This window comes from Sorghum bicolor, chromosome 2, assembly GCF_000003195.3.
Source record: "Sorghum bicolor cultivar BTx623 chromosome 2, Sorghum_bicolor_NCBIv3, whole genome shotgun sequence".
In the NCBI taxonomy this organism is placed as follows: domain Eukaryota; kingdom Viridiplantae; phylum Streptophyta; class Magnoliopsida; order Poales; family Poaceae; genus Sorghum; species Sorghum bicolor.
Window position 1 is genome coordinate 6,616,258 of NC_012871.2, and position 14,674 is coordinate 6,630,931.

Consider the following 14,674-nt stretch of genomic DNA (forward strand, 5'->3'; position numbering starts at 1 on the left):
GGCCTGCTTTTTGGGCATTGGGACCTTAAGGTGGACTATAGGCATCTTGCAGTTGAACATGCCCAGTAAGGCAGCAAATAGACGTGTAAATTGTGTAAAATAGGTTTCAGGTGAACAAGAAGGTAAGTAAAAAAATCATTTGAGCACTCTTCTCTCACTCGTCACTTTGTCCTCTCGTGCTCTCATAGAGTCATAAGTCGATTGCTCCAGCCAAAGGAGGAAGCTGATTATTTTATTGAAACATGGGCCAAGCTTAATGCCACTTTGAGCTACATAAGCATCGGCAAAAATCTCACAACAAACTGCTAACTTTGTTCAGGGCCCACCTTAAGATCAAATTGGACAATAGTCACAATGGCTGCAGAGAAGCGTCACTGCGTCAGGACTCAGGATGAACGAACGAAAGAAATGTACTCAATCCATCCCATAAAACGTTTGTCGTAGCTTGCTTTATTAATAAAAACTCTTTAAAAATAATTTAAATTTGACTATATTTGTCTATTTTTTTTTAATAAAACAAATGATCAAACTTACAGTCAATAAAGTCAAACGCCGATGGAGGGAGTAGAATAGAAAAGACAGACCACCTTATCCCTTATACCCTCAGGTCTTGTTTGGATGTAGTCGGATTCGTATCAATCCACATGTATTGGGGTGGATTGGAGTGGAACTTGAACTAAATTCCACCCCAATCCACTCCAACACATGTGGATTGAGGTGAATCCGACAACATCCAAACAAGGCCTCAATCTTTATTTTTTCCGGCGCCACTCATAGTGCCAAGTGAAATTAAGGGGGATGTGACATGTACTTACGACTTCTAACCTTATGATTAGACATGGCAGTCTTGTTGACCTTTTGGCTAACTCCTATAAATGGATGGAGAGAGCAGCATCGGTGAGGACTGAGGAGTCCGCCGTCCACAATGAAAGAAAATATAAGGTTGCAAGCTAGATTTTTTTTATATATCTCAAACCAGATTGCATAGAGAATAATAGGAGCCACTGGTGCAAATACAACATGATCGATGCTAAACATTTCCGATTACCCAAGAAATGGAACTTAATCATGTAACATTATTGCACGTTGGTTTTGAGAAATGAAAAATGAATTGGTCATTAGGTACGACCCCCTGGGGCGGAGCTAGGAAGTTATTTTTTTTAATGTTAGACGAGGCCAACGGTATTTATTTTTCAAATTATAAAGATTTAATGCAAAATTCACGTTCATATAGGGGGAATAGGCCTTACTCCCGTGTCTCCGCCCATGCAACCACCATGCAAGACGTCTAACTCAGCAGTCTATTATCAACCTCACTATCTATTTCTCTTAAAATGTAAAATGTCCACCTTAGCGGTCCATTTTCATTTGTCACTATCAATTTTTTTTTGACATACAAGATGTCCACCTCACCAATCTATTATCATTTGTATTAAAGTTCACTAGCACAAGAATTATGATATCCACATCAGCGAGACACATCATCCACTATGGATACAATCTCCACGATTATGTTAATACTAGGTAGCATGCCCGTGCGTTGCTATGGGATAGCTAATAATTTATACTAAAAACACACGAATCGCATGATAAGATAATAATATTATAAAAATTAAATATCAAAGTTAAAATAACATTTAAACTAAAAAATAAAGTTTTTGAAATTAGCATAGTCACAGAACGAAGCAGAGTGGGTCATAGGCTTACAAACTCTACTGTACAAACTTTTTCATGATGCGGCTAAGCTGATGTCTTATATCAGCCAGAGAAATCTTTATGCTAATGATAACAACAAAACAATCTTGACAATATCAAAAACATGATCTAAGTCATCAGTCGGTGGTCCAATAAATAATTGATATACAATAAACAATCATTCAATCTAAAAAAAGTAAAGAGTCACGTCTACTCCGTAGTAAAAATAAAGTAAACTTTGTTGCTCAAATTAACAGAAGCAAGTTCATGATACAATTATATGTTTGTTGGTTTCTCCTACAACACCTCCAAAGTCCTCTTCCTCCAAAGCTCAATACTTTTAGTTAAAAAAAAGTAATTATAATTTGGGCTTCTGTCAGTCAGCGACTCAATCACTGCCCGTACATTACTTGCCCCGTTGACCTTAAAATTTGCAGTCCAACAAAAACAATTAAGAAAAAATATGATTATTTGGTATACATTGGTAGTTTAAACAACTCGATATTTACAACATTTATCCATAACTTGCTAAATCCATTTTCACTCACGCACTAACCATCCAAAGAGAATCAAGCTATAATGGATGGAAATGTGACATCAACAGTCCCAAAGACAACTGGCAACCTAGTGTAATGCCTCGGGTACCCAAATGTGCACTATGCATACCTCCACCCTCTAATAAGACTGCAAGAAAAAAAAATTTGTTTATTTTGCAACCAGTATATATTAGGGGACTTACATCATAGCATACAAGTGCAAAGCATGGAATCTAACAAATACCTTCAAGAACATTTTGAGCAGAGCATAACGATAGCAAGGGAAAGAGATCACCACTGCGGCTGTAACAATGACATGAGAAGATAATCGAAGTATCATGAACCTTCTTTAAGCCATTGTATTAGGGCTTGCCAGGCATGAAAGATATTTTAGGAAATAACCCCAACATATCTTGTGAACAAGTTTTTTCAATAGTTCATATTTTTCATCACACTGGATACCATATTCTAAATAACTGAAATCACCGTGCCTCCAATTGCTTCTCCTAGCAGAGCAGCAATTCAATGGTTCTTCATGTAGTATTCAATATTTTTAATGAAAATACAAAACAATAGAATCAGAGAGCACCATTTTGTAAAATAAACCTTTCACAAAAAAATATAAATTAAACATGTGGCTCTTGTCTAGCCAACTAAGAAGGATTCCAAGAAGCACCAATTTCACAAAACAAAAGTGCAGTTTCTACTTGCTAATTGCTAGCACCTACCAAGGAAACTACTTTCAAAGCTCATAACGCCATTGAGTTGTGCCTCATCAACCTGGTGTGAAATTTTGGCTCTCAAGGAATTTTAGGAAGCTTCACTGACCTGCATTTTTCACATAAAAAAATTCAGCTTATAGGTAACTGCATTTAGATATATATAGAAATGTACATGAAACTATGGTTTGAGTTGACTAAGACCTTCTTAGGTGTTGAGATTGTGAGACTGAATGATTGATTGTCCAAAAATTGTGGAGAGATCATCAGCAAAGGCAAAAGAATGGAGATTGAGTACCTTTTTGGCACAAAGTGCCTAGAGAAGTCCTACATTGAATGTGCTCTTGGAACCTGCTCATTACTTTATTGTTTGATCTCAATCTCCTCATTCACCTGCATAGGAACACATTATACCATGCACGGGCTTATTGCGCTTGTACAAGATGACTCGTACCATGCTACAAATTTTAGTTTCAGAAGATGGATATAGACAACAAACCTTTTTGCTGCCTTTCCCTCTCCAGTTTCATGAAGCTATTGCACTCAGCAACCTGCAGGACGGAAAAACAACCTATGCATAGCAGTCCTCAGGAATAAGCGACTGCGAGCAAGCATCACAATGGACAACTTATTTGGCTATCGAACTTGACGCATTTGACCACACACACTTCGTTGTGCAGCACATGATTGATTGGTTTCGTGAGTTCTGTTGTATAGAAGCATAGAATCAATATAATATTTGTATAGCAACTATCACATGAATTTGAATAAAAACAACAATGCAAACAACTGAAGCATGCCCCTAAAAACAACTGAAGCATATGCCAAAAAATAAATTAACTTTTTAGTTCAAGTAGCATGGCCTGGCAAAACAATAATGGGCCACAACAAATGTAATGAATACCACATCATATATGGAGAATTCACTTAAATGTAACTCACTTAAAGTAGCAAACTGATATAACGGAAACCCAAACATCTATCTGGCAAACTCACTTAAAGGTTACATGCGAAAGAGAAGGTGCTTTATATGCAATCCAAAATTGTATATATTCCTAACAAATAGGGAATGAAACCTAAGCATTGACAGCTAATGTTCATGATTTTTTAATGTATAAATTTCAAAAGGATAACTCCACCTTCCTCTCTCAGAGAAAACTGCAATATAGGACTGAAAATGATACATTGTGTAATTAAATGTGAATGGTGTGGTATTCACTAATTGACCAAAGATTCACAAATAATCACACAAGATTATCAGACATGGCACAAGAACATAGGAGGATCAGAAGACCTGCATATGCAATCCGAACTATGAAGTAACATCGGCGAAAAGGATGAAATTGTCACAACTATGTATGGAGGAATATCATATTCTTGAATTTCTGACATACTTATTTGAACATGTGTGTTTCTGAATTCATGCCTAACAACAAAAGTTTAAACAAGACACATCTGCATACCCTTGGAAGGAATGCAATCGATCAATGCAATAATCCAGAAAGATCAATAGCAGCGTAGATGAATGTCGGAGAACTTGCAGGACAGAGAGGAGGACGGAAAGCTACCTGGAGATGTGGTTCAGGGGGCTTGCAGATCAAATTCTCATGCAAAGGAGGCTCCTGGCGCTGCTTCTGCCACTGAGCCAGTGATGGACCTTAGGTGACAGAACCAAGCTGTAGTCCATCTCCACCAGTTCAGTTCTAGAAAAGCTTAGTTTTTGAAGGTGTAAAATCTAGTCTATATTTAAACAAGAAAAGAAAAATGAGAATACATTAGAGCAAAATATAAGTATATACTCGTTTCTAGCGAAACAACCCAAAATACAGACCTTTAGAGTGGCAAAACCATAAATAAACGCTACAAATTCAAGGTAGCATGGCCATGGCCTAGAGATACATCATTCCTTCAAACCGCATATTGTAGAGTGTAAACATGAAAGACAAAAGAAAGATGCATGGCCCAAAGAGACATACATGTCAACGATCCCATAAGAAACATCCAAATATCTTTTCAGTTGAAGATACGGGGTGGGGCTAGGAGACTATTTGCACATTATGTGTCATTGTAGCAAAGTTGTACATTGTGACCATGGTAGCAAAATATTAATGACCAAATCATAAAGCAAAAGCAAAAACATGGCCCATTGACAGCAGGATAAGAAGATAAGACTGGAAACAATGGAAGCACAGTAACCATATGCACAAACATGCCGCAGGTGATGTGTGAAATAAAATAAGCAAACCCGTAAACCCCACGAGCACAGGAGCAGCATCTCACCGCCACATAAACCAAACCATAATGCAGACAAGACAAAAATCAAGCGGCTACGAGAATCCAATTCTCCAGGATTGATGGCAACTTGAATTAACGAGATCAAACAAGCCAAGCGCTCCTAGTCAATCTAATGGAGGGGCGTAGCCAAGAGCATAGTAGTACCTGTTGTTGGCGTTGAGTTTGGCGGCGAAGAAGAACGCAACGGATATGACCCAAGCGTCGGAGTATACGGCGATGAGCGAGAGCCAGTCGCGGCGCTTCATGCCGTCCCTGGCAAAGTTGATCTTGAGCGCCGGCTCGGGCATCTCCGACAGCACCTCCTCCACCGGGAGCGACACCTCCCATCCACCGTTCGGGTGACCGTACAGGCACAGGTTCTCCTTCTCTACACGCACCCTGAGAAACCAGTCAAACCCCCAAATCCCAAACAAAGAGAGGCAGGAGCGAGCGCAACCAAAGCGCCGCGGCGGCTCGGATCGGATCCGATATTTACCTAGGTCCTCAGCTGCAGCCGCTTAGTTCCACCGGGATCCGCAGCAAAGGAAGGTCGTAGAATTTGGACCTAGGCGAGAGTGCCGCGGCGGCAGGCGCCCACGGCGAGGCTGGCGCGTGTGAGGCCTGCGGGGACGTGCGGTTCGTGCTCTGCGAGGTCTGCTCGGGCAGCTGCAAGGTGTGCGTGGACGACGAAGACGAGGCGGAGGAGGAAGGCAACGAATGCAACAACGAAATCCCAGAGCCTATACAACAACGAAATCCCAGAGCCGAACCCAATCAGGGAAACCCACACCTAGAACAACCGAATCGCCTGGAACAACCGAATCGGAGCAGGGGAGAAGGCGAGTGAAGGGAAGGGGACTCACACTCCTCCCGCGACGCCACCGGCGACGAGCGAGCGACGGCACCGGCGACGAGCAACTTGCAGATCACAGAGGGGATGGGGGGGCCTGCCGTTGCGGATCACGGAGGGGAACGACAACGAGTCGATGCGGATCACGGAGGGTGCCGCAGCTTCTCCGAGTCGCAGCCAGGCGAGTCGATGCGGATCACGGAGCCACCGGTGATGCGGGAAGGGGATCGGTGGTCTTCGGTCTCTGCGAACGGTGGAAAGGAGAAGGGGGATCGGGTTTTCTCTGGCGCTCACGGTGAAGTAGGAAAGGGGGAGGGGATCACGGAGGGGGGGGGGGGGGATGAGAGTTTCCAAGCGGACGCATGACCGAATACGGCAGGCGGACGAAACCAAAACCGCATCCTGTTTTAGTCTTTTTAGTGGTAGGAGAAAAGAGTTATATATTTATATTCCTCCTTCATACTCGCGGCAACGTGTGGAGAATCCTTCTAGTATATACCGTGTAATAATTATAGGTTTGGTGTGAACTCGAAGAAACTCATGGATCGGATCCTAAGTCCTGTAGGTGATAACTTTCGGATGTCACAAAATTGAATGGAACTGCCTACTTTGAGAAGTGGGATGGTGACGCCGTGACAGAATCATCACAACCAAGATCTGATCCCCTTGGTTTTGTGATCAAACGAACATAGCCTGAATTGGCGCAATGGTGCATCACCAGCCTAGCTAACCACCCATACCAAGGAATTAGTACCGTATATATAACATGAAGTGATGACTGATGAAGATACGGTGTGATTCTATCTAAATCCATCCCAACGGTACACAATGAAACGTTCCATGCATCCTAGCTAGCTAGATGAGATGAGATTTTTCTCGTCTCAAAAAACACCGATTCTGATTGCGGTCGTCTATACCGGTGGTGTTATTAATTAGGTTGTCCAAAACACGAGATGGGCAAAATGACAGTCCCAACCTAATGCGTCTTGGCCCCTTTCCACGCCATCAACATAAAAATGATAAAATCCTCTTGTCCGTGTTTTCCACTTTGCTTGTCTCGAATGGGAGCCCTGCATACGTACTTACTACGTTAAACTTTGTGAGGGGCCACGTGCGTCTCAAACAAAACAAACAAACAAAATCTTGTATGGTTCGTCGTTGCCGCCCAAGAAAAAACTGAATAAAGGCATTGCCTTTCCACGTCACTTGCATCCTGTCGTATATATGTTGACGCCATATATGGGCTACGGCGTATACATGCATTTATATAACTGGAATTTTAGATTTCTTCTAGTGAGGTAGGTTTCTTCTAATATTTTAGCATTCAAAATTGAATATAAATTTTTCTAATAAAAATACTAAGAGAATTCTACCATTTTAGTAGTGATTACACGTGTCACGCCTCTTAATAAAACACGGGTGTAATCCCACTTGCAATATATATATATATATATGTCACGGGGTCATATAGTACACAGTAGTATTGCAATACAAATAGGAATGTACTCCCAAGATGATTACACATCTCAAGGAGTATTTTTTAAGTTTAACTCAGTTTATAAAAAATATTGTCAATATTTTTTTTGTTATGTTCATTATTATATTATGAAAGCTTGTTCTATTATTAATGCAATAATACTTATTACACACCATAATATCAGTATATTTTTATGTATGTTTGATTAAATTAAAAAGGTTTGACTTTCAAATTCATAGAGTAATGTACTCCCTCTGTACCTGAAAAATACAATTACCACTTTTTTGAAAATCAAATAAATTTAAGTCTAACTAAATTATATAAGAAAACTCAAATATTTATAAAGCCAAATAAATACCATTAGGTTAATTGTGAAATATATTTTTATAGTAAATCTATTTAGGAATATAAATATTATTTTTTGTAGACTTAGTTGAACTTAAAAGTCATTTACACAAAATCACAAATGTATAATTGTATTTTTTTTGGACGAAGAGAGTACCTAGTACTGCTGTCTGTCATCAACATCACTTCATTTATTTAATTTACTGATTTATACTTACCTAAAGATCCATGCGATACATGTCTCGATCGGTGTCTCTATCCAATGGAATCTGACTCTGACCAGTGGCCGGTACCGTAGCTCAAATTTAAAATAACTTGGCTGACAAGGAAATGCTCTCTCTGCTATCACGTTTATGTTTTTTTTTGGAGCAATGCTATCACCTTTATGTAAATTTCCACTCCACCTTTATGGGCCTTTGGCATCATCTTCCGGTCAATTTAGAAACGTGACAGACCACCATGTTGATGTGTGCGATGGATTATACGTATTGGACAAGTTATTATTTGTTTGTTTCACTTTCACCCACGCCTGTTTACTCTTATGATATATACAGTAGATCTTTTAGACAAGAGACGTTACAATGCAAAGGCTGCTGTGAAGGCAAAACGCCTGTTTGAAAGCGAGTTTACTTTACGACCAGAAATCCAATGCAAAAGGCTGTGAAGAGTAAACATCACGGCCGGATTACAGGGACCACTCTGAAAGACTAAACACGGACACCGATTCAGACAAAAAGCTTACGAGTAAGCATCACGGAGTATAGTTGCATTATTGCTGGTAACACTTGTCAATTAATAATTTGATGAAAAGTTTTAAAGAACACGTAGGCTAATACAATTCACCAACTTTCCTACATCAATATACAAAGATGATCAATATTGCCATGGTCTTGATAAGCTTATGAGTTTCTTGCAGATTCAGAGTAGGACGAAGATATCTTATTTGTGCTTTATCGAGTAGTCCACTAAAAAGCTAGATCATCGTTGCTCCTAATGCCATGATGTTCTACAAAAGTAAAAACTGCATATTTATTGAGTAATCTACACACTTTTTTCCCCAAAAAATGTCTGATTGTTAAACATGATTATAATTCAAACTTCACAAACTAAAACTATAATACCATGCTTTGGAAGGAAAAAAGAGTTTAAATATCTATCTTTTATAACTTCTGTCATTTTTATTTTGTACTTGCGCTACGTGCTTTGGTTTATTTTTGCTTCCGAGGCTTGAGAAAGAAGAGTGCTAAGGGTTGTAGGTTGTTTGCTCAGTTGCTCTCTCAGATGAGGACTTAAATTAACTTAAGAGATTGTTATTTGCTAAAGTATTCTAAATATATATAATATAATACTATAAAAGTATACATACCAAGTATATATTTCTATAAAAAAATTTGGGGGTACAACTGTACCCCATGCACCTACACTACGTCCGCCCCTAATCTCTCTCTCTCCCCTAACAAACACCTATATATGGCCACAGCCATTGGGGTGGGCTTAAGGTCTTCAATTTGTTTGTTAAGAAGGCAAAAAAAAAAAACACAACAAACACATTATTTTTGTCGTGCTGATCTCTTTCTTCGCTCATATCCATATTGAATTAATGAATTAGATGTATTACAATCTTGGGTATGTACTTACCACATTCCACATTATAGGCAACTAACACCACTAAACTAAAACAAAAGTGGTTATAATACTATCAATTAAGCCTTTGTAAAGTGTGGTTACTGGCTACTTATACTAGTTGATACATGCATGAAAAAACAGGCTAGTTGATGATGAACTAAGAAGGGGCCGGGTGGTAAAGACTGGAAAATGCATGCATGGGCTAAAGTTGATCAGAAGTTGTCAAAGGACACATGTGTTCTGAAGATCGTATTACAAGATGCTAACACGTACGATGCTAGTATCTATTTCCAACTGAAGAAAGTAGACCACCATCAGGTTCTGGTCCTGTACTACTGTTGTATTACGTCCAAAAAAAAAGTCTCCATATGCCGTCCGTTCTACCAACCCATCATGATGCATATATGTTCACCCCTGACACATGCAATGTACTAGCTTGCTAATTATCTTGCATCTGTCCGTTTTGGCGGCGGCTACGCAAGTGTGTGGTACTTTCACCTACCATAACCTACTACCATCAAAGTACAATAGTGCACTCCGACGACATTGATGCGATCCGTTGCTTTTGTCCTTTTCATAGTAGGGTCTTGTTTAGTTCACCCCAAAATTTAAAAACTTTTCAAGATTTCTCGTCACATCAAATCTTATGGCACATGCATGAAGTACTAAATATAGAAGAAAACAAAAACTAATTACACAGTTTGTCTGCACGTAATTTACGAGACGAATCTTTTGAGTCTAGTTAGTTTATGATTGGACAATATTTACCACAAACAAATGAAAATGCTACAGTATCAAAATCCGAAATCTTTTCGGAACTAAACAAGCCCTAGTACTCCGTATGACCTTGGCACAAATCGCTAGACAATAATGGCAATTGGCATGAATATTCTGTTGGCTCAAATGCTACTCCCTCCGTCTCTGTTCTGGCCTAAAATTTTGTCTCCAAATAAATCAATTTCTAGGATATATGGTCCCCACTGCTCGCCTCGTATTTATTGTGGCATCCAAGGCGCACACGCCTCGTCTCTCTCTCTCTCTCCTTCATTTAGTGGTGGACAGTTGGCTGGATGAGTAAATGACGTGAACAGCTCGTAGCCCAAAGCAGTGATTTCTGTGCATCTTAATGGTGAAACTCATATTAATTAAGGGTAACTTGGTCATTTGGCAGCTATGCTAATCTGTCTGAAACTTGCTAGAAATCTATTCTTTCAGGGACGGAGGGAGTACATCAACAGGACTGAACAGGGCATGTTGATAGAGGAAGCAAGAAGCGTTTCTTGGCTAACCACGACTTCTAGTTCATCTGACGTCCAAACACAACTGCATGTAGTAGGATGAGTCAGAGGCAAAACAAATTGCATTTTCGTTAAGACTAGTGGACCTGATGAATTTACTGACGAATTTACTCTACGTAATTTTATCCTCTACATAACAAACCATAGCTCAAGACATTTGTTGCAGATAGACGACTGTAACTACTGCATGAAGATTGATGTCCTTTATATATCCATGTCTAGTCAGCAATTGCTTCCTTGACTGTCCTGGTGACGGCAAAAGGGGCAGGACCATGACCAATAGCCCAATATCCTTAAGCCGCCGACCTAACAGGACACAAATTATTGACATGCAACATTGCAACGACTCGATCACACAACTTTTTCGATCGTTGAACTTAGCAATGCCCCTGACTAATAAACTAGCTAATAGCACTTAATATTAGTTGTATGATCTATTAGCGACTAATGAATAATCCAAACAGGGTCTATGTGGGTCTATTTGTATTGCTTCAAATTAAGTAGCTATTAGTTCAAACTGAATATTTGTTATTTAAAGTTTGGCCAGAGAAAGTGATGATCCAAAAAGGCTCTAATTAAGTAGCCTCGAAGTATAATATAATAGCAGTCTGTGACAACATAATAATCATAGCAAGCTCAGATACCAAATCATCATCTAGTTAATTAGCATGCATTATTCTCAGCTCAGGAGATCAACAATCAGATCAGGTCCTCCGGCTCACTAGCTACATCTGTAGCTCTAGCTAGCAACTAACAAGTGTCAACACCCACCAGCCTACTCCTCCTCCTCCTCCTCCTCCTCCTCGTCCTCATCGTCGGCGGCGCCGGCGTCCTCCTTGTTCCCCTTGGCCTTCTTCTTCTTCGCCAGCGCGGCGTCCACCTTGGCCTTCTCCAGCGCCTCCACCAGCGCGGCGAGGCACGAGTCGGCGTTCTCGCCGGGCGCCTTGGGGGTCATGTTCTCGGCGACGTCGGCGGGCGTCATGTCCACCTCCCGCAGCAGCGCCGCCACGGCGTCGAAGCGCGGGTGGTCGTCCACGTCGAGGTAGACCTTGGCCAGGAACTTGAAGGACTCCACGCAGCAGTAGGACATCTCGATGTGCTTGTCCATGCGGCCGCGCCGGATCAGCGCCGGGTCCAGCTTCTCGACGTGGTTGGTGGTGAACACGATGATGCGCTCGCCGCCGCACGCCGACCACAGCCCGTCGATGAAGTTGAGCACGCCGGAGAGCGTCACCTTGCTGCTGCCCGCCTTGTTGCTGTCGTCCTCCTTCTCCTTGTCACCGTCCTTCTTGCCCTCCTCCTCCTCCTCCTCCTTCTTCTTCTTCTTCCGCTTGCGCTTGCCGGTGAGGTCGAGCGAGCAGTCGATGTCCTCGATGACGATGATGGACTTGCTGGTGGTCTCGATGAAGAGCTTACGGAGGTCGGTGTTGGTGCGCACGGACGTGAGCTCGATGTCGTACACGTCGTAGTCGAGGTGGTTGGCCATGGCGGCGATCATGGTGGACTTGCCGGTGCCCGGCGGGCCATACAGGAGGTACCCTCTCTTCCACGCCTTGCCGACGCGCGCGTAGTAGTCCTTGCCGTTCCGGAACGCGTCCAGGTCGTCCATCACCTCCTTCTTCTTCGCCGGGTCCATCGCCAGCGTCGCGAACGTCTTGGGGTGCTCGAACACCACGTGGCTCCACACACTGTCGGACCAAAAGCTGCCGCATCAAAATCAGCTTCGAAATCGATCAAGCTGCCTCGATCATCAGCCTAGAGTAGAGTAGACGACGCTTTATTACCCGTCGGAGTCCCAGGAGCCGTCGCCGGAGATGTTGGTGAAGAGCTTGCGCTGGCGGTTCTTGACCATGACGGCGCGCCCCTCGCGTCGGACATGGGTGAGGTACTCACCCAGGACGAGGTCGCGGTGGCGCTCGGAGAACAGGAGCTTGTACGACCTGCGCTCGGCGCGCTGGCCGGCGCCGCCCCGCCAGAAGTACGCCGGCCCGGTGTCCTCGCGCTGCGGCGCGGTGCAGGCGCGCCACGTGACGACGGCGCCGCGGAACTCGTCGGTGATCTCCTCGTCGTCGTCCATGCTGAGCAGGACGCGGTCGGGGTCCTTGTCGGGCTCCGCCCTGAGGTGGCGCACCCCGCCGCCGGCGCCGCCGCCGCGGGCCTCCCGCGTGGCGCGCTCCAGGTACGCCTTGGCCTCCTTGTACGCGTCGCTGCGGCGCATGCGCCCGCCGTTGTACTCGGCGATGGTCACCGTGAGGTCCGGGTCCAGGATGGCGGCGAGGCGGCGCGACAGGCGGCGGGAGTGGCGATCGAAGAAGTGGTGCAGCTGGAGGCCCTGCAGCGCCTGCCATAGCATGGTCCATGCCACGGCCAGCAGGCTCAGCACGATGCCGGAGTTGAGGCCGCCCCACAGAGACGACGACGACGACGCCTCCATGATGGACGATCGCCTTCTTCCCCGGCCGACGAGCGAGGAGAGTTTCTCGGAACGGATGCTAGCTGTGAACCTTTGCTTGCAGCGGCCACTGGACCAAGGCCAGCCGCCGCCCTGCTACGGTGCCGATGGCTTTGGCGTCTATTTATATGTAGGAGAAGAGAAGGGGCAAGCAGAGAGCAAGAGAGGTTTGGCTTCGTTTTGTGGGGGAGAAATTGCTGGGAAGCTTGGAACTGTTCAAATTGCCACTTCTTGGAATGTGCCGTGCAATATATATATCTGGTCATTGCAATATTCCATCGAAATTTAGGAAGCATTTCCTCCTACATTTTTTAAAAAAAGCTAGAGTTCTGCGAGCAGTGAAGCATCAACACTTATTCCCTCCGTACCAAAATAGATGTTATTTTCGTTTTCTGAGAAGTCAAAAACTAGTGGTAATTTTCGAGTCGAGCTGACTCACACCCTAGCACCGCCGCCGCAGCCTCCGTCGTCCACCACCACTGGTCCCCCGCTCTTTCCCTCCGATATCTCGTCGGGGGCTGAAAAGAGTAGAGATCCATTGTTTTTTATAAATTTTCTCTAGTTGAGTTTAGAATTAGTGTTTCTCCATGTTGAATGGTAATAGAGTTTTATCTTCTTCTTCTCTCCGATGACGGTAAAGGGGAGAGGTGGAATCGTCTTCTTTATGACGGCTCCGTTGAAGACGAGGGCGACAACTTCGGCGTCAACATCTTCATCAATATAGCGACATAGAGACTTTTGTTTCCAGACGGCGGCATCAAGGTGGAGATGATGTCGTGGCTAGGGAAAATTTTTTCTCTAGCCTCTTTTGCATTTTGTTGTGGTTAGATCTAACCACGATAAAAGACCAGGAAGAATAATTTTTAGATTAGTCTTTCTCACTCTTCGGTGGTTGAAAGAAGAAATTCCTCAAATCTGCCTACATTGTTTGTTTGGCTAATAAGCCATGACAGAAAGTATTGTTGGCTGATTTATTGTGAGAGAAAAATACTGCTGAATGACTGGCAGATTCGGCTGATAAGCCCAAACAAACAAAAATGACCGTCAATCGTTGGGCATTTGTTCTTAGTCCTTTTGCCGAGTGTTTGCTTTTGCGGTCATCTATACTGCAAAACATCTAACATGTTAGCTTTTGAGTTATGTTTTTCACTGTGGATACTTTTTTTTTCATCGAAAAAAAGATAAGTAATTTTTTTTAACTTTGACCAAATATATCTAAAATATTATCAATATTTATAATACATAATTAATATCATTAAATAGATCCATGAATATATTTTCATAATAAACTTATTTAGAGATATAAATATTGCACATATTTTTTATAAACCTAGTCAAAGTTGAAAAAACTTAACTCACACACATCCCATAGCGACCTCTATTTTGGGATAGAGGGAGTAGC

The 14,674-nt window shown here is 42.7% G+C and overlaps 1 protein-coding gene and 1 long non-coding RNA gene across 7 annotated transcripts; both read right to left on the reverse strand.

Moving 5' to 3' along the window:
* LOC8063663 lies at positions 1,980–6,494 on the reverse strand. Of its 6 annotated transcripts, none has more exons than XR_002449563.1 (8): positions 6,088–6,494; positions 5,721–5,964; positions 5,390–5,623; positions 4,519–4,626; positions 3,450–3,656; positions 3,249–3,343; positions 2,476–3,059; positions 1,980–2,379 (listed from the first exon to the last, which is right to left on the reverse strand). It is a non-coding gene; the product is annotated as an uncharacterized LOC8063663 (long non-coding RNA). The 6 variants fall into 6 exon arrangements; XR_002449559.1 differs by having other exon boundaries at positions 4,519–4,690; XR_002449561.1 differs by having other exon boundaries at positions 4,519–4,690; positions 4,782–5,623.
* On the reverse strand, positions 11,377–13,388 carry LOC110433085 (AAA-ATPase At3g28580-like). Its single transcript, XM_021454708.1, has 2 exons — positions 12,605–13,388; positions 11,377–12,523 (listed from the first exon to the last, which is right to left on the reverse strand). The coding sequence occupies exons 1-2, from the start codon at positions 13,252–13,254 to the stop codon at positions 11,596–11,598; spliced, it is 1,578 nt and encodes a 525-aa protein (XP_021310383.1). The 5' UTR covers positions 13,255–13,388; the 3' UTR covers positions 11,377–11,595.

What these genes read in the sequence shown, in the direction of transcription:
- LOC110433085 (XM_021454708.1), bottom strand. Translation starts at nt 13,254, where the DNA reads ATGGAGGCGTCGTCGTCGTCGTCTCTGTGGGGCGGCCTCAACTCCGGC. An exon ending in GGCTCCTGGGACTCCGACGG is followed by an intron (nt 12,524 to 12,604) that starts GTAATAAAGCGT and finishes TTGATGCGGCAG; the next exon opens with CTTTTGGTCCGACAGTGTGT.